Genomic DNA, 23,530 nt, shown 5'->3' on the forward strand with positions numbered 1-23,530 from the left:
TCAGCTGGGCGACTTACAATGTCTGTGCTCCCGTTGCCCATGGAGTGGCCCCTGCTGGCTCTCTGGGGCAGCACAGTCTTCATGGGGTCTGCCTTCCCGTTGTGACATGTCCTGGACCGGTCCGAACTCCACAGCTCAAAGCTGGAAGGGGGTAAGAAAGGGGGGATGACTGCCTTCAGCTTGTCACTCGGGAGTCTGGTGAAGGGGGCTCCATTTCGAAGCTGAAAAAGACAGGCTGTGGGTTAGACAAAGGCCCTGGAGGGCTCCCAGCTCTGAGAGAAAGACTCCAGGTTTCTTCTGCTTCTCAGAAGGGCACCATCTACCCCTCCACCCAAGCCAGAAACCCGCATGGTGTCCTCAGCTCTCCTCCCAGCAACTGAGCAATACCCACGTCTGCTCTGCTCCAGTTCCTGGCTTCTGGAACCATCCCCAGCAGCGCGATTAGAACAGGAAGAGGATAGAGGGCCGAGGTGAAGCCACGTGATGTTGGGTGTGCCGTGGGGCAGGCAGGGGAGCTGGCAGAGCACAGGGGAGGCACTCCTTGCTGCAGGCAGAGAGGGCATCTGGGAGGAGGGGCACCTGAGCTGAGCCCGAAGGCCAGTGCAAGCTGGCCCAGTGAGGACAGGGAAAAGGACACTGCAGATGGAGGGAACAGAATGTGGAGAGGCCTGGGGAGAAGCAGGCCACGTGCAGAACTGCAAGGAGACTGGTGTGATCACAGCTGGGGTTTTAGGATGGAGGGGAGAGAGGAGGGGACTGGCAGGCATGGGCTAGCTCTCCGTGAGCCCAGCAAACCCTCCCTTCCTCATCCCACCACACCCATCCTACTCTCCAGCCACACCTCCCACGGCTGGCATTTTTAACTGTAACTGAATTTAAAATTTTGAAAATGTGATCTGGGGTCAGCATAAAATCTCCACAATGACTGGTGGACTGTCAAGGAAAAGCATTCACAGTCCACACTAACTTTAATTAAGAAAAGACTGAACTTCGTGCCAGATGGTGCTTCGCAGGGAAGGGCATCCCACAGCTAAACCTGCCTCCAAGCTGGGCATCTCTGCAAGGATGGCTGCAAATGCCCACTCAGCAGGGCTCCCCAGCCAGCTTCCATCTGCCAAGGGGCAGGTGGGCATACTGCTGCCCTCTACAGGGCATGAGGAGGTGGGACAGTAGAGGTCCAAGGCAGAAGGGCCCCCTGGGTTCCCACCATGGCTGCACTGGGCTTTTCAGAATCTGTGTACAAGTGCTGTTCCCTCTGGACTGCAGCCATTCCATCCAGCAAATAGGGGGTTGCACTGGAAGATGACCTAGGACACTCTCAGCTACAAACCCACCACAGCGGGACATTTTCACTCCTTCAGCTGAGAGTCTAAATTGTTGCACAATTTCTGGAAAACAATGATAGTCACACCCTTTGATCCCAGAATTCCATTTCTAGATATTTATCCCGAGGAAATCATCAGGCTAGTGGGGGAAACTGAGACACGGGATATTCACCAGAACTTTAAAACAACAACAAAAAAACTAGAAACCCCAGAGTCCAAAGGTCAGACTTCATTGTCACTCAGGCACATTCTCATGATGGAATGCTGTGCTATGCAGCGGTTGGATGCAATGGGGACAGAGCGTGTTCAGTGACAGAGAAAAAATGAAAAGCTGTTAACAAATCAAGCTCAGGACAATATGGGGATGATGATAACAGTGCCTTCTCTGCACGGTTGTCAGAGAGGTTAAATGAGTGCATGTATGTAAAGTGATATAAACAGCAGCTGGTACAAGGGCTGTGTTAAGTATCTGCTAATATATATATTAGCAGATATATTAGCATATATATATATATATATATATATATATATATTGCATGACATCATATTCATAGGTGCTAAAAATGTAGAAAAAATGCTAAGTAATATATACCACAAAATGCCAATTATGATTGTATATGTAATCATGGGTGATTTTATTTTTCTTCTTTATATTTCACAGCATATTCCCAAATGTCAGTAACAGCCTTTCTGTCATCATACTGAAAGTTAGTATTGCTCTTTAATATTATCAAATCTCAGATAGTACAAGCTCCCACTGTCAGTGTGCAGAGACACCAATTTATACTTATTGCATGGTGGACAGGAGCAGGCAGATTCAGGTCAAGACTCATCACTGCTGGGCAGGTCCTGAGGCAGCTTAGGACTTCTAAGGCAGCTCCTCTGCTCCCGTCTCCTCTCCAACACTGCCCTCTTCTGGCCAGCCTCCAGATCAGGGTCTCAATTATATGGACTTCAGTCCCAAGCGTGGAGGAACATGAAGCCCAGAGAGGTGCAGTAGCACGTCTAAGGTCACACAGCAGATAATGAGCTCATTGTGAGCTAGGCACTATGCTAAGATCTTCCTGTGGATGATCTTATTTTAAAACCACAACCATGAGAGATAGCATCCCTAAGTCAGCGACTGCTAGCTCGCTGTTCCCCAGTATCCACCTTCCACATCCTCCTTAGTAGATGCCCCTGATATTTAGTTGGGCACACAAGCACCTGGAACAAAGACTTCATTTCCCAATCTCCTATGCAGTGTGATGTGGCTGTGTGACTAAATCCTGGCCAATCTGAGATAAAAAGAAGTGATATGTGAGTTTCCAGAAAAACTCTCCAAAGACACCTGATATGTGCCCATGGCCATCTCTTCTTTCCTGCTGGCTGGAATGCCCAGAGCCACCTTGACCAAGAAGCCATCCCTAGGAGACCAACGGGTAGAGGAACCAAGGTCCCTAACCCCATGGAACAACGTACCAGTCCTGAACTTCACTTACATGAGAGAAATAAGCTGCTATCTTATTTATGCCACTGTTACTTGAGGACTTTCTATTACTTACAGCTGAACTTAACCTTGATACATCCCTAGATGAGGAAACTGAGGCCTCGCTCAGGCTAGAACATCCTCTGAGTCCTCTCTCCTGGGCTCTCCATACCAAGTGTCCAATGTCACCCATCTACTCCTACCCTTCAGTGCCCCGTCCTCAGGACTTCCATCTGCCCTCTAAGCGCCAGCACAGCCTTGCCCACGGTTTCGGGCTGGCATCTGTTCCGACTCTTCGGTGCCAGAGCTGTACCCATTGTAACACATCGTGATGGCAATCCCAGCTGTGACCACCACAAGAATGACAAACGCCCACATCCCTCCTTGTAAATCAATCAACTAATGACCGGGAGAGACCCGAAATGCTTTTAGAAAAGCCCCGCACTCACCATGGTTGTCAATAACACATCTTCCTTTTCTCCCCTCGTGCTCCCAGGACCTGAGAGACAAATGGAAGTTTCCTGAAATGACCACCCCACCCCCCCACCCCCAGAGTTTGTGGCATGAGGATGAGTGAGTGACCAGCTTGGCCTTCATCCTGGTCAACCAACTCTCCTGGGAGATTAAATATTTAATAATAATTGGTATTCAATATCTGAATAAAAGGAAAGCATTAAAAATGTATCTCAGAGCATGTTTTTAGCTTATAAACCACTACCGTGCTGGGTCAGACAGTGGCGCCCCCAGCTCAATAGTCTGTCTCAGACAGTGGTGCCAAAGGAGCTAGCCTAGATGTGGGGCGTTTGTTACAAGAGGTCTGATCTGAACAGTTTCCCCATCAGTGTGGGCATCTTCTTTGGCACCCTCGCAAAGTCATCCAACCTGCTGAATACCTCCAGTGTGGGGGAGCTCATTACCCCTCCGCCCCCCGGTAATGCGTTCTATTTCAAAACACTGTCAGTGCCAGAGACACATCACGTTTGATAGGTGGGAAAGCCACCTCTCAGTGACCTCAGGTCCTTCAGCAGGGTGTGTGGGACAGGAACCCAGGGCTCTTGCCACTAGCTCCCCTGATTCTACCATGCTGACAGCATCTGTGTCCCTGCCTAAGTCTCTTCTTTGCCAGAGCAGCCACTCTGCTGCACCATCACATTCCAACATCATCTCCCCTTGGATATCAGCCTAGAAGGTAGGACACAGGGCAGAGGATTTGGGTCTAACCATTCTGGAAATTCTCCCACACCTGCAGCTTTTTCTTACCATTGTCTTTCATTGTGGGGGCCACACTGGGGAGCCCAGAGCAGCTTGTCTTGTCCTGGGGGGGTGCCCGCATTGTGGAGTCCAGTGCTGGCTCTGGCTCATCACAGAAGGGCAACGGCTGGTTGCTGGACAGCCCACGGGGCAGGGTCTGCATCAATTTGAGCTTCCGAAATCGATTGGACATTCGGCTCCACCAGGACTGCCAAGGGATGCAGAGCAGAGGTCATGCAAAGGAACACCCAGGCCAGGGACAGGGACTACTGCACACTTGCTTCCCCTCCCCTCGCCCGGGCCCACGGCAGGCATTACCAATGGACCACAGACAGCACCCTTTGCCAAGAAACCCTGACTCTAAATCAGCGGTTCTCAACCTGCGGGTCGCGACCCCTTTGGCGGTCGAACGACCCTTTCACAGGAGTCGCCTAAGACCATCCTGCATATCAGATATTTACATTACGATTCATAACAGTAGCAACATTACAGTTATGAAGTGGCAACGAAAATAATTTTATGGTTGGGTCACAACATGAGGAGCTGTATTTAAAGGGCCAGAAGGTTGAGAACCACTGCTCTAAATGCTTCCTGACCCTGCCCTTAGGAGCCATTTCCAATAGGCTGGCGGTGGCAGTGAACCCTAATTGCCACCCTTCGTCTAATCAATCTCCTCACTGCACAGATTGAGACATGGAGACCCAGGCAGGGGTGCTCCTTGCTCAGTCCTACAGCGAGTCAAGAACAGAGAGGTGGACACAGAGGCAACACCAAACACCTTAATATCTATCACTGCATAAGCTCTTCCCCCCATCCCAGTGACAATGTGAGAGGTGTTAGGGTGTCCATACCAAGGCCTGGCCATGTGTCACTGTAGCTGATGCCTCCCCACCTAGAAAGAGGGCGGTTGCAGTCGAAGGTAACTGGCACGGCCCAAAGGAAGGCTGTGAGGGCCTGGCCTACGGAGATGGCAGTAAGGTCAGAGGGATCCATGCCAGCAGCACTGTGAGGAAGAATCCCAGGCCTTGAGCCACCACAGGAAAGGAATGCCAAGTCTGCAGGTCTGAGGAGGCACTAGAAGCTCAGAAAAATGGGGGGGGGGGGCGCTGGGAGAGAATAAGTTTTATTTCAAATAAGTAGAGCAGATGGGGAAGATAAGAAACTCAAAGAAAAATACCAGGCTTGCAGTTAGAAATAAGCAACTAGAGAGTGGTTTTGGTGTTTCTAGGAGGAAGCTGCTGGGGGCCTGTGGGCCACAGGGAGACCCCAGAATGGCACAACCAGAATGTTCTACACACGAAAGCAGATGGCCTGGGTGGGAGCAGAGGCGTTCCCTTTGACTAGCTCAGGACTACATCACGCAGAAGTTTAAAAAGTTCCCTACATTTATAAATTGAGTTTTCACATCAAAATCTGGATTTCTAGTTTCCTCTGGGGGAAAAAAAGCGGGGGAAGATCTGGTAACAAGGACCCATATTCTTGCAAAGCAGCCACTGATGTCACTAAGTGGTTATGATCACCCCAGTTTCCCCCAGTCCCCATCATTCCCTACTGTCATCCCCATCTTACTTCCCACCCCCGCAAGCCCACCCCACCCCACCCCTAAGCCTAAGCTAGCCCTAGGTTAACAGGAAGCGGCAGGCATCCTCATCCATCTGACTCTCAGAAGCCTTTTAAGACAAGAAAAGGCAAACCTTAAGCCCGCCTTTGTCATCGGGCAGCACTGGGACGCTCCAGGGCTGTCGGACCTTCGAGTAGGGCAGGGGTGGTGGGTGGCTGGGCCGGCCTTTGTCTTTATTCACCTGCATGCAGACAGATGCCAGCAGTCGAACAAGTTCCGTGTCTATGGGCACAAAAGGCAGCGTTTTACCTGCAAATATGTCTGTTGGGCTATGGGGACTGGGCCTAAGACGACCCCTGTCAGCCTTAGAATTCAGCCCTGCAGCTCCAGAGTCTTTGTTACTCTATGATCAAGGTGCCAAAAAAAAAAAAAAAAAAAAAGGCAAAAAGTCCAGCAGCACTGAACCCACTTAACCAGAAAGAAAAAACAGAAGCTCTCTTCCCGCAGGAAGGCAGAGTATATTGTTTAAAACGTACGGGCTCTGCAGCCAGATGGCAGAGGCTCAAAGTCTGCCCCAGGCCTCTCTGGAGACCAAGAGAGGGGGGCTGGTAACAGAGGTACCTCTCTTCAGGTAAATTAAGGACCCTCTCTGTGCCTGTGTAAAAGAGGCAACTGTAGTGCCCCTACATAAAGGTGTCTGGAGGATTCAAGGGAATTCCTGTCATACAGTAAGCACATAAGAAAAGTCAAGTATTATTAGTTATTATTAATTCAACTAGGTTATAGAAAAAGCAAGAAACAAGAAGAAATTACTGAAAACTATTAACAGTGCTTTTCTCTTGATGCCTGTTTATTTTCTTCTCTCCAAGTATCTATCTATATAAAAGCCTAAGCGCCCGAACAACTGAATGACCGGTCGGCTGGTTGCTATGACGTGCACTGACCACCAAAGGGCAGACACTCAATGCAGGAGCCGCCCCCTGATGGTCAGTGCTCTCCCACAGCCAACCTCCTGTGGTCGGCTGACACCCCCCTCATCAGCCCCAATTGGGGGAGCCAGCTGGCTAGCCAACCTCCCACAGTCCCTCCCCCTGGCCAGCCAGCTAACCTCCCACAGTCCCTGCCCCCTGGCTGACTGGCCCCTGCATCGGCCCGGATTTGGGGGCCCACTGGCCAACCACCCGCAGTCCCTCCCCCCAGCCAGCCAACCTCCTACAGCCCTTCCCCACAGCCGGCTGACCTTCCGTGGTCCCTCCCCTTGGCCGCCCTCCCTCCCATCAGCCCCAATTGCCAGCCAGGCCGAGGGACCCCACCTGTGCACAAATTTGTGCACTGGACCTCTAGTTCAATAATAAGATGTGTTTCTTGGAAAATTTCAGGCAGAAAACTTCATTAAAAAACCCACTAGGGAAAAAACCCCACTAGAAATAGATTATTTCATAGGGAAAGAGAGAGGGGAAATGGGCAGGGAGCGACAGAGAAGAGACACAGTGAGAGATGAAGTCTGTCAGAAAAGCCTGTGCCATCCAGCCTAGGGTCGCAGAGAGACTCACTCTGAACAACAGGAGTGAGCTCACTGGACTTGGGCAGAGGGCCCATCTCTCCCGCTGGGTCAAGTCATTTCCCCTGGTCTCGGTCACCTCCCTCCGTAAGACGGTGTGAAGCTCTGCTTCCCTCCCGCCCCAGGAGGATGAAATGGAATCAAGCAGGTGTGTGATGTGTGGGGAGGAGCGGGGAGAGTGGCAATGCTGCTGAGAAAGGACACTCTGGCCTGCCGCCCGGTAGCGAGGACCGGCAGCGGGAGTAACCCCACTTGGGACTGCGGAGATAAAAGTCCTTTCCCCACGGCCAGCAGGTTGGGATCTGGCTCAGGGCTCAAAGCCTGGGGGTTGGGAGAGCCTCTCAGCCTCTCCCTCTCTGGGCTCAAAACTCCGGGATTATAAACAGAGAGACCCTGCCTCTAGAGCTGGCTCATTAGAGGTTGCAGGTCACAGAGGAGGGCCTGTCACACTCGGGGAGGGGCCAAGGGGGGGTACAGTGCCAGCTGGAGACCAAGAGAGATGGGCTGGTAATAGAGGTGCCTCCAGTATGGCACCCTTGACCGGGCAGCCTCCACCTACACAATTTAACTGAGGGGACACTGCTCCACCTCTAACTCTGCTGTCAGAGGGCCTTTTTGTTTCCTCCTGAGTCGCTCAGAATTCCTGGCTATGAAGCACAGATACCATTCTAGGATTCGTGTGGACTGCCAAGGCAGACACACGCCTTGCTGGCCTTCCCTCCTCCAGACTCCCAGAGGCTGGTGCTAGGAGAGGCTTCAGGGACTGTCTGGTCCCAGCCCAGCCCTTGCTGGGAAGGGGGTGACTTGCCGAAAGCCATGTGGTGAGCTCTTGGGGCTAGAGAGTGGCTTCCCCTTTGAATAAGCAAGTGCTTAAAACACAGGTGATTATCTGGAGTGCCAGCCTGAAAAAGGCAATGCAGGTCCCTTTCCCTGAAACAACCCACCAGGATCACTCAGCAGCATCACGAGGTCAAAGGCCGTGTACCCGTTTTTTGCTCGAAGAGTGACATCAGCTCCTTGGTTTAGCAGATATTTGACAATTTCCTTATTCCTGGGGAGGAAAGAAAAAGCCAGAGGTAGACCCATGGGAAACAAAAGCATGGCTTTGCTTCTGAGCAACAAGACGTGATAGTAACTACAGCGCCCCGTCTCGGAGTGTGCAAGAGCGTGGGGAGCTGCAAATAGTCTCACCTGCCTCGGCCCCTACCCCGTGGGCAGGTCAGACACGAACGTGAAGGAAATCAAAGCCCAAGTGCTCCTTCCATTGACAAAATGAACACCGAGGGTTCTGCCCCAAAACCACTCGGCCACCAAGACTACACAAGGCCCCACTCCCCCCACCCAGATCAGGACCCCCACACATGGAAGCCACCCCCCAGAGGCCTTTGAGGTGGAAGTAGAAACTCATCAAATAAGAAAACAAACCCCAAACAAACCAATCACCCTATTCAATTGAAATCAACCTGCAAAAACTTTTCCTAAAAAGTTTCTGCTGCCTGGTGTGCATGGCCACTGGTGAAGTTCTGTGACGAAGTCATGGGAAATCTGGACACAGGAGGGCGGGAACGCAGGAAAGAATGAGCCTGCACTTCTTCAGTCTTTTTTGCATGCCCAACAACGTCACAGCCGTGGGGTTTATCTGTAGGTCTCAGGGCCAGAAAGCCCCATCAGGAACCCTATCCCAGCCTGAGCATCCTGGCAGCCTTGCCGCTGAGAAAGTGGGGCTGGCACTGACCCGTGGTAGGTGGCCTGCATGAGGGCCGTCCAGCCATGCACGCTGTCCTGCTTGTCAACTTCGGCATGCCGCTCCACCAGCAGCTGCACCAGAGGCAGCTGCCCCATGACGGCTGCCAGCATCAGGGGGGTTGCCCCGTCCCCATTGACCAGGTTCACGTGGTTGGGGTCTTCGTCAGCAATCTCTTTGACCAACTGGAAGTTTCCTACAAACAGAAGCAATCATCCATGGGCCTGGCACCGCAGGCTTATGTATCCAGTGGGTTCACTTAACAAACACTTGCTGAGCCTGCTTCTCCGGCGGGCTGCTGGGCACCATAGGACTTGGGCAAAGGGCCCTTCTCTCCCGCCTCCAAAGATGAGTCGGAGGTAGCCGCCACCCCCCGCCCCCCTCAAATCCTTCAGTCTATAAAGGACAGAGACAACCATACAAATAGCTTTCCTAAAAGAGAGAAATGTTGCTATCTTAAGAGGACAGATGAAGGAAACAGAGAAAGGGCAATGACCATGCAGGAGAGTTCATGTCGTTGAGGATCAGGGAGGGCTTCCAGGAGGTGGGGTCGATATCAGAAGAGGAAATTTTAGGCTAAATAGTTCTACATCACGAAAATACTGAAGCAGGTAGGTGGGCAGCCTACCATTTCAGAGGTAGGCAAAAGCCAGGACCTAACCACAGAGTTTGTCTGGAGAGGTGGAGGAGCCTGGGAGGGCAGGCTAGAACCTGCTGGTGAAGCACCATAACAGCCAGCCTCCAGGGTGAAACTAGAGTCAAGAAACAACAAAACGCCTGCTTCTTTCTCAAATGCTCCGGGCGACCTTGAAGAGGACTAGATATTAGGTCGGGAGAATGTGGCGCTGCATACTTAAATATCCCAAAAGATTTTCTAAAGCACTTACCCATTTTCAATGCATGGAAAATATCAGGTCGCCTTTTCTCCTCATCTAGGTAAACAAGGATTTTTAAAGTTAAGGTTTAATATAACAGAAAGCACAAGCGTGTAACAGCACAGCCTAACTTTTAAAATGATCTACTTTTCAAAAGCAGTGGAATGGGAGACCTCAGTAGCAGGCGAATCCAGCAGCCCTCCGGGAAGGGTTATTATCAGAGTGTCGGGAAACGCTTCGGAGACAGGACTTGGGAGGCCGTTTGGCCAAAATGGCGTGAGTGAGCAGCGGACCATTTCCTGATCCCACACTCACAAAGTTTTAGGCATTCCAAACTCTGGGATGTCCTGTCTTAGGTATGACAGAAAAGCACAGTCTTAGAAGAATCTGAATTCCTATGAAAATTTTTAAAAGCAAAAATGATTCTTTTCTCCTAAAAACAAAATGGACAACCATGAGGTAAGTCCAGAGCTGAGGACCCTGAGATGTAAGCAGCTAAGCCCAGGAGAAGGTCATGGATATGGCCTCCAGAGGAGCCAATGTTAATTTTTGCTTTCCTTCCCACATAAGCAGCAATCTACATATGATTCTGTACCACCCCTGCCCCTGACCTGTAGACACAGCTCCCTTCGGGCGATTTCCCACCTGACGTGTTCATGCTTGGCTAGTGTAGAACCCCCACTCCTCCCACTTCTGACCCCCAAAGCTGGGCCTTGCTGGACCCATCCAGTGCCAGCCCCTCCTTCATCTGCTCATCCGTCTCCTTCCTCCAAGCTTGACTAGTGGGGATCCTGCTCCTGTCGGAAAGCAGACATCGTCACGGCCAGTGCTCTCACGGGCGCTAAAGGAAGGACTTCCTGCAGCCTTTGACCAGCTCCAGCTATGGAGCTGCTGCTGGAGGAAACCTGAGGCTCTGGGCTGAACCTCTGGTCCCGATCAGCCCCCAGGGCAGCTGGGAGGAAGCTGCAGCACGACCCAGGGAGCACTGAGTCCAGAGTCAGCATATCAGAATGAGTGCATTTCTAGAACCATCTGTCTCCTCGTCGCTAACATGGGGATTACATGTTCATGTGTGGGCCACATGGTGGCTGCAGGGACCAATAGAACAGAGGGGAATGCTTCAGAAACGGTCAGGGCCTACTCAAAGTGCAATTTTTGTGATCTTTACTAGTGACCAGCGTCCACCCCAGCAAGGACGACTACTAGCTGCGGGGTTGTGAAAGGAAGTATAGACATGGAACCAAGTGTCTGATTTTGCCTGTAAAATACTATTATGAAACGAATCTGCATTTTAGTTTTAATAAATACGATGTGTTCCTTTAAGTGTTTCAGAGTCTAATTTGCTGTGGGCTGGTGCCCTCTCATGCCAAGACCCTTTGACAGAAAAGAGTGTGTCACCTGGCCTTAATGTTGGTTGCTAAGAAACCGTCTGCTACAGATGAATCACTGACAGTCTAGCCCAGTGATGGCGAACCTATGACACACGTGTCAGTGGTGACATGCGAGCTCATTTTTTTGGTTGATTTTTCTTTGTTAAATGGCATTTAAATATATAAAATAAATATCAAAAATATAAGTCTTTGTTTTACTATGGCTGCAAATATCAAAAAATTTCTATATGTGACACGACACCAGAGTTAAGTTAGGGTTTTTCGAAATGCTGACATGCCGAGCTCAAAAGGTTCGCCGTCACTGGCCTAGCCTGACCCCAGGAGGTTGGGGCAGCTGTGCCCCTGATGTCAAGTGGCCCTGGGCTGGTCCCTTCCTCACTCCTGGACCCAGTTTTTTGCATCAGTATTAAAGCAGCTCTGGAGACCCTGCCTTAGCCCAAGAAACCACCACAGTGAGGGTAGGCGGGGTGTCACAATGACAGTTAGAGCCTCCAAGACAGCCTGCTACTGCTAATTTGAGAAGAGAGACCTAGGGGTCCCTAAGTCCCTGGTGGAGTGAATTTCTGGCATCCCACAAAAAGAGCTAGTGGCTATTATGATTATTTCTTTAATAGCCTACCATTATTCATAACGCAGCCTTGGTCCTTGTTGCTGTCCTACCTGAAGACTCTCCTGACAGCCCGCATGGCATGTTCCCTCAGCTCCTGAGTCAGTTTAAGTCTCACCTCCTCAAGGAGGCCAGGACCTCTTTGTGCATCACCCCCACTGGACCACTCCAAACCCTCTACCTTGCCCCCCCGACACCACCTACCGTGCTGTGCAGCTTATTTTATTTAATTACTATTCTATTCTAGTTCCTGTTTATTGCCAAGGTTCTCAGTGGCAGGGACTGATTTGCTCATTGACGTATCCCACGTACTGAGAGCAGTGCCTGGTACAGTGTAGGCACTCATACTAACTAAATGAACGATGGTCAATTAAAACCTATTATAATCATCTACTTAGTGAGTGCTAACTATGTGCCAGGTGCTAGATACACATTTTACAGGCACCTCCCTTACTATTGCTCACAGAACCGTACGAGGTAAGCACATGTATTATGATTCTTTGGGGAAAGAGGACACTGAAGTCCTGAAGGGACAATGAACATGCCTAAGTCCATCCAGCCACACCACAAAGTGAAGAACTAGCTTCAAACCTGGGTCTGCTCAACGAGGAAGTCTGTACCCATAGCCATGACCCGATCCTGTCAAATATGACAACAGTAACAATAACAGGGGGATGGCAGCTCCCAATACCCCTCAAGTACCCACACTTGGCCAGGTGACCTCACTTAGTCCTCACAGCAGTCCTATGACATGGTGCTACTCCTGTCCCCCATTTGTGGACGACAGAACAGAAGCTAGGTGAATTCCGGCAACCCATCCAAGGTCCCTCAGCTGGCTTTTCCTTCAGATTTTCACCTTTCAGTCCTAGACGCTTATACACTGCAACCTGTCATTACAGCCTGGGCCGCCTGTCACTGAAGTCAGACCCATCACAGAACGAGGGTACTGAGGCTGTGTGTGATATGGCATGTCACGGTCCTACTGCACGTGATGAACTGGAAGTTTTGAAACGCCCTGTGTCCTATGGCAGATTTGCTAAGGATTGTTCAAACAGCTCTTTAAATGCCAGAAAGATGGCAAAAAAGAAAAAAAGAAACAGGACCCATTACTAGGTGCTGAAAAACCTCAAAAGTGGGCTGAAGCCCTGCCGGCATGGCTCAGTGGATGAGTGTCAACCTATGTGCCAGGAGGTCACGGTTCCATTCCCAGTCAGGGCACACGCCTGGGTTGTGAGCTCCATCTCCAGTGTGGGGTGGGCAGGAGGCAGCTGATCAATGATTCTCTCTCATCACTGATGTTTCTATCTTTCTCTTCCTCTCCCTTCCTCTCTGAAATCAATAAAAATATATTTTAAAAAACAAACAAACACAATTTAGGGTCCTCTGTGAAGCCACAGTGGGGGAGAGAGTGAAGAGAAGCAGCCTGACCTGTCTTGGGCCTGACGGTGGTCAGTGGGTCCAGGTAATCTGCAAGGTCCCTGTGCTTGCGGTCCAGCGCGACCTCGAAGGCAGTCTTCTCCAGCACACTGAGGTGGTCGGGGTTGGCCCCCTTCTCCACCAGCTGCTGGGCCACACCCAGCCTTCCAATGAGCGCGGCCAGCATCAGCGGACTCCAGCCCACAGTCCGTGCCGCGTGGTTGGGGTCCGCCCCCCACTCCAGCAGCAGACGCACCACGGCCTCATGTCCGTGTTGGATGGCAGCCATCAGGGCTGTGATGTCCAGCAGCTCATTCCTGCTGTCCGCTGCCGCCGGCTGCTCTCCTGAGGGGTTGTAAGGGTCCACGAAGGCACCAGCTTCCAGGAGCAGCTTCACCACGCCCAGGTGGCCACCCCGAGAGGCCACAGTGAGCACACGGGCCCCCAGCCGGTTCTGGGCATTGACATCAGCCCCATGATCCAAAAGCAGGTGTGCCACGCTCACGTGCCCAAATCTGCCAGGAAGATGGAGAATCAGTGACACTAAACATGGAGCACTGATAAGGAAACACTTATTTAAATGCTCATTTGTCATGAAGCCCTAAGAGTTGCTTATAATAAAAGGCCTTCTTCTGGTGCTGGGCACTTCTGGGGCCAGCCCTGCATATGCACCACCACAAAGGTGAGCCATTGCCTTGCTAGGTTTGAATCCACTAGCTGCATGACCTCGAAAAAGAACTTTAACTTCTTCGTGTCTTCATTTCCTCATCTGTAAAATGGGATGTAGCTGTACAGATTTCAAGGAAATGTTAGGGATTGAGTTAATATACCTAAATATATAATAAATGTATAATTATTAAAACATCTAAAACAGTGCTTGGCCAAAGGAAGCACCATGCAAATGTTAGCTATTATCATCGTAATCATTTCACATTATGCAACATGCCAAGGTTACCCAGCCAGCAAGGAGCTGCGTCAGGGTCAGAACCCAGGTCTGTCTGAATCCTGCTGCCCTCCCTCTTTCCCCTACACCACGCTGCCTCCCACATCTCAGAAAGGTCATTTTATTCTGTTTTGTAGCCTGGTCATCCGCCAATGCTGATCTCCCCATGGGCAGGCCCATGTCTGACTCATGTCTACCCTTTCCCTCTCCAAATGCACACAGAGAGGAGGTCCTTCTAGAGGAGGCACACAGGACCACCCCATGCCAAGAGGTGTGGCAAGGCTGTGGTCAGAAATAGGCTTGAACATCCTGCCAGAGGCCTGCTGCCACCTGCTGGCAGGAATGTACTAGTACACTGCCTGATGCTTAGATTTGGGCCTTGGGCCAGACACTAACCCTGCCCCCCCCCTCCCCCCCCCCCCCCCGCCCCCTGCACCCCCCTCCCCACCACCACCACCAAGTGAAGCTTGAGGAAAGGCCCTCCTGAGACACTGGGGAGACAAATAAGCACCCACCAACTCTCTAACACCAGGAAGGGAAAACAGATGCCTCTTCCTAGCAAAAATCTCTCTCTTCTTTTGCCTCGAGAGGGCGGAAAAGTCCTGTTTCACAGCACTTTTGGATGGCACACTCTGTCTGGGCTCAGAGCTGTATGTCAGAGCTGGAAGAGGCCTGGACTAACAAGGAAAGAATGACAAGAAGAGAGGGGCCAGCTCTGCCAGGTTTTACAAGACCGTAATACCTGCGCACCGTCTGCATCTGCAAGGCAGCTTTTTAAATCTCCTGTTGTGCACGCCTCCTTTCCGGAAGCGGGTCTTGTAGCTCAGCTCAACCCAGGGCCTCCCTCCTCCCTGTGGAGGCAGAGCCAAGGCTGAACTCTGCTTTGAACTTACAAATACCTTCTGGGACATGAACCTTAACAGCACCAGGTCACCTCAGCCTACAGAGCGCTGCCCACGGAGGGCGAGCTTGGTGAACTGGCTCCTCCAGCTGCAGGGGGACCGGGGCTGTCCTCTTCTCCAAGAGCAGGGAGAGGGCCAGTCCAGCTGGAATACACTCAAAGGCAGAAAGCTGCAACCTCAGCCTGTCTCCCTGCTTCCTGCTCATCCTCCATCATAGTCCCCAGCCCGAAAATGACGCTCCCAACCCTAAATCTGACGGCCACTTCCCCCTGCCGGAAGACCCACCGACGGTCAACCTCATCGCCTCCCAACTCTCACACTGTACCCTCTGGCCATGCTCATCTGTACTCACCAATTATGAGACTCTCCAAAGACAGGAGGACTGGGTGGCTGACCCATAGTGGAGCTCAATAAATTTTGTCAATTAAGTGAATGAATGACTGAATGGCTGGCATAACATTGTAGAGCAGGGGTCCTCAAACTTTTTAAACGGGGGGCCAGTTCACTGTCCCTCAGACTGTTGGAGGGCCGGACTATAGTTTAAAAAAAAACCTATGAACAAATTCCTATGCACACTGCACATATCTTATTTTGAAGTAAAAAAACAAAACGGGAACAAATACAATATTTGTGTTTGCATGTGGCCCGCAGGCCGTAGTTTGAGGACCCCTGCAGCAGAGGATGGTCCAGAGACAGGCAATGGACTGGTATAGCCTCCACTGGAGTCGAGAATTCAAAAGGTTACACTACTTAGTTATCAAGCGTCAGAAAAAAATCTAGTATAATTCCTAACAGCAGATTATGAGGTACTGTCACATTTTTATATTATTTTATCTTAAGAAACCGCCCATTTCACAGATGAGGAAATCAAGATTAGAATGGAAAGCAGTAATCCAGAACTTTGAAAGTGACAGAGTCAAAACTTGAACTCAGACCTAAAACCCCAAACCCCGCTCTTCTGGTTTAACATATTTTCACCAAGGAAGAAGAGGGCTGAATTTCAGCAGAATGCTGACATTTGGAATGTTTTCTGAAGTCATGGGGTAGCCCGAGAGGTCGTTCAATCAGGGTGAAAACATAAAAAGATTCAACAAAGGCTGAGATAATTTTGTGGAGGCTAAATTTTTAATAGGTAATTACTGAAGAGAGGGAAGATGGGGCTTTCTGAACAGCTGCTATGTTACCAATTAATTTCTGCAATTAACACCTGTGTTTAAAGACCTGGCACATATTCCCATCACTCAGAGCACTGGGCGGAGAGTCCAGCTTTCCATACTGGCAGGAGGAGAAATGAAAGGCAGGAAAAGGAAAGGAATAAGGCCAACCTTCCCCTTTAGCATCAGGTAAATTTGGCGAGTAGCTTTCTGTAGCCAACACCAAAAAGAAAATGGTCAGTTACAGGATTCATGGCTGAGAGCAGAGGCTGGGAGCGCCTGCCTGGATGTGATTCTGACTCCACCACTTACCAGCTGTGTGGTCTTAGGCAATTGAACTTCTCTGAGCCTCAATTCCTCATCTGTGATATGGGGGTGACAATAGTACCTACTTCCTAAGGTTTTGTGTGGATTGAGTTAGTTAATTCATTTAAAGCACTTAGCACAGTTCTTGACACAATGTAAGTGATCAATAAAGGTTATCATTTTAAGAATAGGAAAAAAAACCATTAGTATAACCATTTCTGATATACTATAACCATTTCTGATATCAAAGCATCCACAAGAAACCAAACTGCAGTCTAGGCACAGGGCCTTGGATAGCCTGGGTCCGTGGTCAGCAAACTGCAGCTCGCAAGCCACATGTGGCTCTTTGGCCCCTTCAGTGTGACTCTTCCACAAAATACCACGTGCGGGCGCACACGTACAGTGCGATTGAAACTTCGTGGGCCCATGCGCAGAAGTCGGTATTTTGTGGAAGAGCCGGTATTTTGTGGAAGAGCCACACTGAAGGGGCCAAAGAGCCGCATGTGGCTCGCGAGCCGTGGTTTGCCGAGCTGCAGTTTGCCAACCACTGGCCTGGGCTGATCCAATGATGAGCTCTGGAACATAAAGAGCTGGGATGATAAACAGATGCTCTCTTCCACCGAAAGGGGTGGTGGGTGGGAACACTGTCTTGAGGCACTCTGAGGTGTTATCTAGACTCAGGGAGGAAAAGCACAGACTGGAAGCTGTTGGCACACGGCCATGCATTTGCCCAGTCTGATCTGAGGGACAGACAGGCCATATAACCTTCAGTAGGCAGCAGAAAGCTAGGGCACTATCGGTCAGTGTCACCAACTGAGGGACAATGTCTAGGCGCTGTCTGGGGCAATTCTAATCCTCTCATAGGGCTGTCATATTCTACCATCTACACTAATAAAAGAGAAACATGGTAATTGGCGTACGACCGCTACCCTTTTCATTGGCTAATCAGCGAGATATGCAAATTAACTGTCAGCCAAGATGGCGGCCGGCAGCCAGGCAGCTTGAAACTAACATGAGGCTTGCTTGCCTCAGTGACGGAGGAAACCAATGTTCCCCGCCTGCAGCTGCAGACCTCTGAGCAGGCAGTTTAAGAAACTCTGTAACAAATACCACCGGACTTCAGCCAGCAGATTCGCAACATTGTAAGCAAAGGCCAGAAACCTACTTTCAGCTGCGCGGAGGCCTAAGAGCTGGAGCCAAGCCTCAAGCTAAAGCTGGCCCAGAATAAAAAAAAAGAAAAGAAAAAAAGGAGCGGTTGGGAACTTCAGTCACTCCCAGCCTGAAAACAGCCCTCAGCCCCTCACCCAGACTGGCCAGGCACCCCAGTGGGGACCCCCACCCTGATCCAGGACACCCTTCAGGGCAAACCAGCCGGCCCCACCCATGCACCAGGCCTCTACCCTATATAGTAAAAGGGTAATATGCCTCCCAGAACCGGGATCAGCGTGACAGGGGGCGGGGCCCCAACCCCCTGACCAGCCCTGCTCTGTGCCTGATAGGGGGGAACTCCCCAACCCGCCCCCCACGGGCCCTGCTCTGTGTGTGATGGGGTAGAGCCATAACCTCCCCATCAGCCCTGCCCTGAGTGTGAGAGTGGCGGCGCCCCAACCCCCTGATGGGCCCTGCTCTGTGGGTGATAGAGGGCGGCACCCCAGTCCCCTGATCGGCCCTGCTCTGTGGGTGATAGAGGGCGGTGCCCCAACCCCCTGATGGGCCCTGCTCTGTGGGTGATAGAGGGTGGCATCACAACCTCCCAATCTGCCCTGCTCTGTGCATGACGGGGCGGCGCCCCAACTCCCCAATCGGCCCTGCTCTGAGCCTGACCAGGGGCTGCACCTAGGGATTGGGCCTGCCCTCTGCCACCCGGGAGCAGGCCTAAGCCAGCAGGTCGTTATCTCCCGAGGGGTCCCAGACTGGGAGAGGGCACAGGCCGGGCTGAAGGACCCCCCTCCCCCCCGAGTGCACAAATTTTTGTGTACCGGGCCTCTAGTATTCTCATAAGAGTAAATAAGAGAGTATGTCATAGCTAATGCTCCCAAAGCAGCACCATAAGATAAACGGAGGAATAAAGAAGAATGTAATTAATCCAGAGGCTCTTAATTTGCAAGGGACAAAATCAAGACACTTGGACCATAAATTCCAGCAAACAGTGCCATGTTGTCGAGAAGAAGGAAAGTTCTCTCAATTATTAGTTAACAGAGTTTAGGTTAATTCTTCTGAGTCTCCTGCTCCATCAAGATTAATAAAATTAATTAGATGAAATTAATCAGGTGACTTTGACCATCCTGCAGAACTTGGTTAATAGCTAAAACTGGTGAAAAGGGGTCTTTGCGACATCCTGAAGCATGCCAGGTGCTGCAGTCACAAACCTCGCTCAGCAAGGCATCCAGGGGCTCACTAAGGGCCCCTCTGCACTGGATGGGAAATCAGAGATGAAGCATCCATCAGTGGGTCCCAAAACTACCGTGTGACAGAATCGCTGGGGAGCCTCTTCTCACACAGAGCCCCTGCCCTTCCCTCCTTCTCTACCAGGTCTTCTGAATCACAACCCCCAGAAAGGGAACTCAGGAATGATTTGGAAAAGCATCCAGGTGATTCTGATGTGTGGCAGGTTTGGATGCCACTGAGGAAAGGGACCAGCTATAACATGCAGGGGCCCTTTAGTGCTAAGAGACCAAATAACAGGGGGGGTGGGGGGGGGGTGTCATGGCAGGCTTCCAAGAAGCAGCTAAGCTGGCAGGAAGAGGGGGGCTTCACTGAGGGTAGAAGGGGCTTCCTGTATGTGGTTATGGTGAGAGCTCTGTAGTCGGATTTCCCAAATCTGCTGACTAGCTATATGCTCATGAGCAAATTTTGTAATTTCAGATTCTCATCTGTAAAGTGGAGATAATTCTCTTGGCATACAGTAAATACTCGATAAATGTTCCTCCCTCCGAAGAAACTATAAGGAGACAAAGAAAAAGTCTGAATGAAACCATCTTGGCCTGAGTTTAGGTTTATTATCATTTGGATCCTATACTGAGCTTAGTTTAGGAAGCCTAGAGGGAAAGCAGGAGAGAGAACTGGAAAGGAGTCTGAAGGTGAGAGTCTCAAATGCCCTGCTAAGGACTCTTAGCAGGGGAGCCATCACAGGAGAGGCACAACCAAACGTTCATTTCAGAAAGATGTGGAAGCTCTGTAGAGGCTGGATTAGAGAGGGCACACCGGGAGGAAGGGAGAGCAGTGGAAGGCTCCAACGACGTGTGGTCTGGACTAAGGCAGAGGGGAAGGAGAGAGGGTGTGGATTCAAGAGAGGGTATGGCAGAGACAGATGAGCAGACGTGGCCACAGCACAGACAGGCACCAAGGCCCAGGATTCACCTGGCACTTTAGAGCCTGAAAGAAAGCCTAAGAGTGACAGGGAACCTCGGGGGAAAGGTGGAGATAGCTCCAAAGGCCTTAAGTTCCTCCCAGACTGCTCCAGGCAAGAAATCGGATGTCAAGACAAAGGGTCCCAACATCCAGATGAGAGCATGAAACACTGCATAGCCCATGCCAACAGGCATACATTCCCTAACTGGGATCTGTTCCCAAAGTGTGTCTATAGAACGACTGAAACAAATGCCCAATGGCTGGGGAATGGTTCAGCAAACCACAGTACTGTCCCATGGATGAACTTTCACACAGCAGTTTAAAATGACATATTTGAAAATAAGGCAGAATGAAAATTTTCCAGCCATACAAACTAATTAGAACAACTGTGTAACACTTGGAAAAGAACTCGGAGAAATAAAATATCATCGGCATTATGACTAAGAACACTGTCTTCATAGCCTTTTGGAAAAACAAATGGCTCAGACGCAGGGAAAGATGCTTTACTTCACTCACAGTTTAACAAATGCAAATCACAGTTACACTGAGATAAGATTTTTCACCCAGCAGACACAGAAATCCTAACGTTTGCTAACACGCTGTTGGCAAGGCTGTAGAAAAACAAGCGCTCGCTTACACTGCCGCTGGGAAGGTAAACGGGTGTAACTGCCGTGGCGGCAGAATAATAGGCTCCCAAAGACAGTCACAACCGAATCCCCAGAACCTATGTTAGGTTTCTTGGCAAAGGGGAAATTAAGGTTGTAGATAGAATTATTAATCATTAAAGTTGCTAACCAGCTGATCTTGAGATGGGGAGTATCCTAGATTACCTACGTGGGCCCAATGGAATCACAAGGGTCCTTTAATTGTGGAAAGGTGGGGCAGAAGAGTCAGAGTCAGAAGATGTGAGGGCAGAAGCTGCTGATTTTGTGGAAAGTTGTTACAGCAGCCATAGGAAACTAATACACGGTATGGGAAGCAATTTGGCAATATCCACCCCAAATTATGGATCACCTGCATTCCCTCCTTGGGGAACTGCCACAAGAAACTGAGGGGTGGGTGGGGCCTCAGTAGTTGGCTGACAGGGTAAGAGACTTCACTGTACACCAAAGCTTCTTTATATCAGGGTTTCAAGTCCTGCCCATCCAGCTTCCCCAGTACATCTCAAACTCATCTCTTTGCTCTCCCAACCACTGTCTCTGCTCTGGTCCAAGCCAACATCACCTCTTCCACAATCGCTGCAAGTGCCGCCAGACCGGCCTTTCTGACTCTAGCCCACCGGTCCCATCCATCCTCATTACTGCTAAAGTGATTTTCCAAAACAATCTGATTCTGTCACTCACTTTGCCTACAACCTTCCACCACTCCCCAGTGCCCTTAGGACAGCTAACCTTTCCCAGCCCTGCTCCTGGCATCTGCCTTCATCTCTCCAAGGGAAGCTCATCTCCCACTCCTCCCGGCCCCCCTCCCAGCCATAACATCTGTCTAACAATCCTACCAATGCTTTATGTTCCATATTGCTTCCAAACCTTTGATGGGTCTCCTATCACGGGGTTCCCACCTCCCACCGCTTCTGTCCGGATTAATTCTTAGAAATCCTCAGGTCTCCACTAGAGTACATGCATCAGCCTTACCAGAAAGCTTCTCCCTGAACTTACCCTGCCAAGCCTGCTCCCTTGTCGGGCCTACCCACTGGCATGTGAGCTGCGCGCAGTGGGGACTTTACTTGGGTCTGGCAGCATCCCCACCACCAAGCCGATTCTCAGGAAACCCTTGTTACAAGAAGGAATGAATGAACCTCTAAGACTGAGTCTCTAAGATCCCACTCGCAGTGTCCAGATTCTGTTTTGAAAGGCCAATGTTTCTAAGACTCTGATTTTATGTTATTAAAAAACCGCTTCTACGCCTCGTCGCATCCCAAAGCTGCTCAAAGTTTACATCCCAACTCTCTCGAAGGAATCCTTGACTTTACCTCCTGGAGCGTCTGCGGGGGGCGGGGGGGGGAGGCCCACGGGAAGGTCTGGCCGCCTGACCCCGGGCACCTCTGGACACCACCCCGGGGCCCCGGCCCCTCACCTGGCCGCCTGCATGAGCGCGCTCCAGCCATAGTGGTTGCGGCTGTTGACCGAGGCGCCGCGGCGCAGCAGGAAGCGCACCAGCGGCTCGTGGCCCCCGGCCGCAGCGAACTGCAGCGCCGTGTTGCCCGCCTCGTCCGAGCAGTCCACGGGCACCGGCGCCCCGGCCGCCGCCGCTGCCCCGGGCCCGGCCGCCTCGGCCCCCGCCGGCTCCGCGCCCGCCTCTGGCTCCGCGCCGCGCTCCGCCGGTTCCGCCGCCCCCGGCTCCAGCAGCCGCCGCGCCGTCTCCGTGTCGCCTTGGTCGCAGGCCCGCAGCAGCAGCTGGAAGGCCGGGGGCAGCCCGCCTTCGCCCATCACGGCCCAGGGCCCGAGCCCGCCGGCCCCGCCGGCTCCGCCCCCGGATACCGCGCGCTGGCGCCACCTTCCGCCCGCCCGGGCGCCTACCGCGTGCCGGGCGCGCGCCCGGAGCGAGGCCGCGTCCCCACCGCGGCCAGCGGACCGCGGGTGCCGGGAAGCTCCGAGCAGGGGCCCAGGCCCTGGCTCGCGGGCCCGCCTTTGCCTGTCCGCGCCCGCTCGCGGCTCTCGGGCGGCTCCGGAGACTCCCTGCCGGTGTGGAGTCCGAGCCGTGCCCGGCCCTGCTGACGCCGCGGGCGCGAGAGCGCTGGGCCCCCGCCTGAGTCCACCGCCGCGCGGGCCTGGCCAGCGGCGCTTCCTAAACAGTTGTTGACTGAATTAGAGAACAGATGGGTCCACGCTGTCCCCGCAGAATGTCCTGCGGGGCCCTTCGTTTCGGTCCTTAGCTGGGCAGGGCCGTTATGGCTACGAGCGCCTCCAGTGCCTTTCTCTTCAGCTGTAGTTCTAGAATCAGCTCCATGGAAGACATTCTACAAATGCAAGTTTTCCGACTTCACCCCAGACGTACTGAACTAGAAACTGAGTGTGGAGCTCTCCCTTCCAACTGTGTTTTAAGAGGCCCTCCCGGTGATTCTGTCCACGCTCAGGTTGAAGGCCCTGTATGCTCTGGGCCTATACACTGTATGATCTTCGCAGCAGTCCTGCCAGCCACCAAATGGTCACCCCCAATTTACGGAGGAGCCGGCTGAGGCTTAACGAGGCTGCACCTTGCTAAAGGCCACGTGATTTTCCTGGAGGAGAGCTGTTACTAGAACCCAGGTCTTCTGGTATCTAGTCCAATTCTCTTTCTGTTATCAACAAAAGGTACTGTGGGCCAGGTACTGTTTTAGGTGCTGGAAAAGCTGTAAATACACCAAGTAATGAAAGGATATGAGTGATGAGTGCTATTCAAACAATAAAAAGAACATGACAAATCTAAGTCAATAGGTCAGAGGATGGGATGTTATTTTACAAAAGGGTGGGTCCAGAAGGTGTCACTGAGAATGTGACAGGAAGGAATTGAGAAATCGCGTCATGTTGACATTTGGGGAGTGTGCAATCCAGGAAGAGGGAAAGAGAAAGATTCTAACAAGAGCAGCCCTGCCTGCAAATTGCTGATGCCATCTGCTCATCATGATAACATTAACTTCTGATAGGGGGTAATTGGTTTCCATAAATTGTGAGCTATGGCTGAGTCTAAACCAGC

At 51.5% G+C, this 23,530-nt stretch overlaps 1 protein-coding gene across 3 annotated transcripts in view; it reads right to left on the reverse strand.

Moving 5' to 3' along the window:
• Nucleotides 1-22,510, reverse strand: part of ANKS6 (ankyrin repeat and sterile alpha motif domain containing 6) — a 45,167-nt gene extending 22,657 nt beyond the window's left edge. The window contains exons 1-9 of one of the 3 annotated variants that reach the window (XR_009447678.1): nt 21,932-22,510; nt 13,212-13,714; nt 9,798-9,842; nt 8,902-9,106; nt 8,111-8,217; nt 5,739-5,887; nt 4,054-4,252; nt 3,243-3,292; nt 18-221 (exon numbers count right to left, since the gene is read on the reverse strand). Coding sequence is in view for 1 of the 3 variants with exons in the window: in XM_059657468.1 (XP_059513451.1) it covers nt 18-221; nt 3,243-3,292; nt 4,054-4,252; nt 5,739-5,887; nt 8,111-8,217; nt 8,902-9,106; nt 9,798-9,842; nt 13,212-13,714; nt 21,932-22,284 (1,815 nt within the window). In the remaining 2 variants the exon portion in view is untranslated. The remainder of the gene's footprint in view (nt 1-17; nt 222-3,242; nt 3,293-4,053; nt 4,253-5,738; nt 5,888-8,110; nt 8,218-8,901; nt 9,107-9,797; nt 9,843-13,211; nt 13,715-21,931) is intronic. The other 2 variants (XR_009447679.1, XM_059657468.1) reach the window with 2 other exon arrangements.
• Nucleotides 22,511-23,530: the final 1,020 nt, after the last annotated feature.

Source organism: Myotis daubentonii, chromosome 11 (assembly GCF_963259705.1).
Source record: "Myotis daubentonii chromosome 11, mMyoDau2.1, whole genome shotgun sequence".
Taxonomy (NCBI): Eukaryota; Metazoa; Chordata; class Mammalia; order Chiroptera; family Vespertilionidae; genus Myotis; species Myotis daubentonii.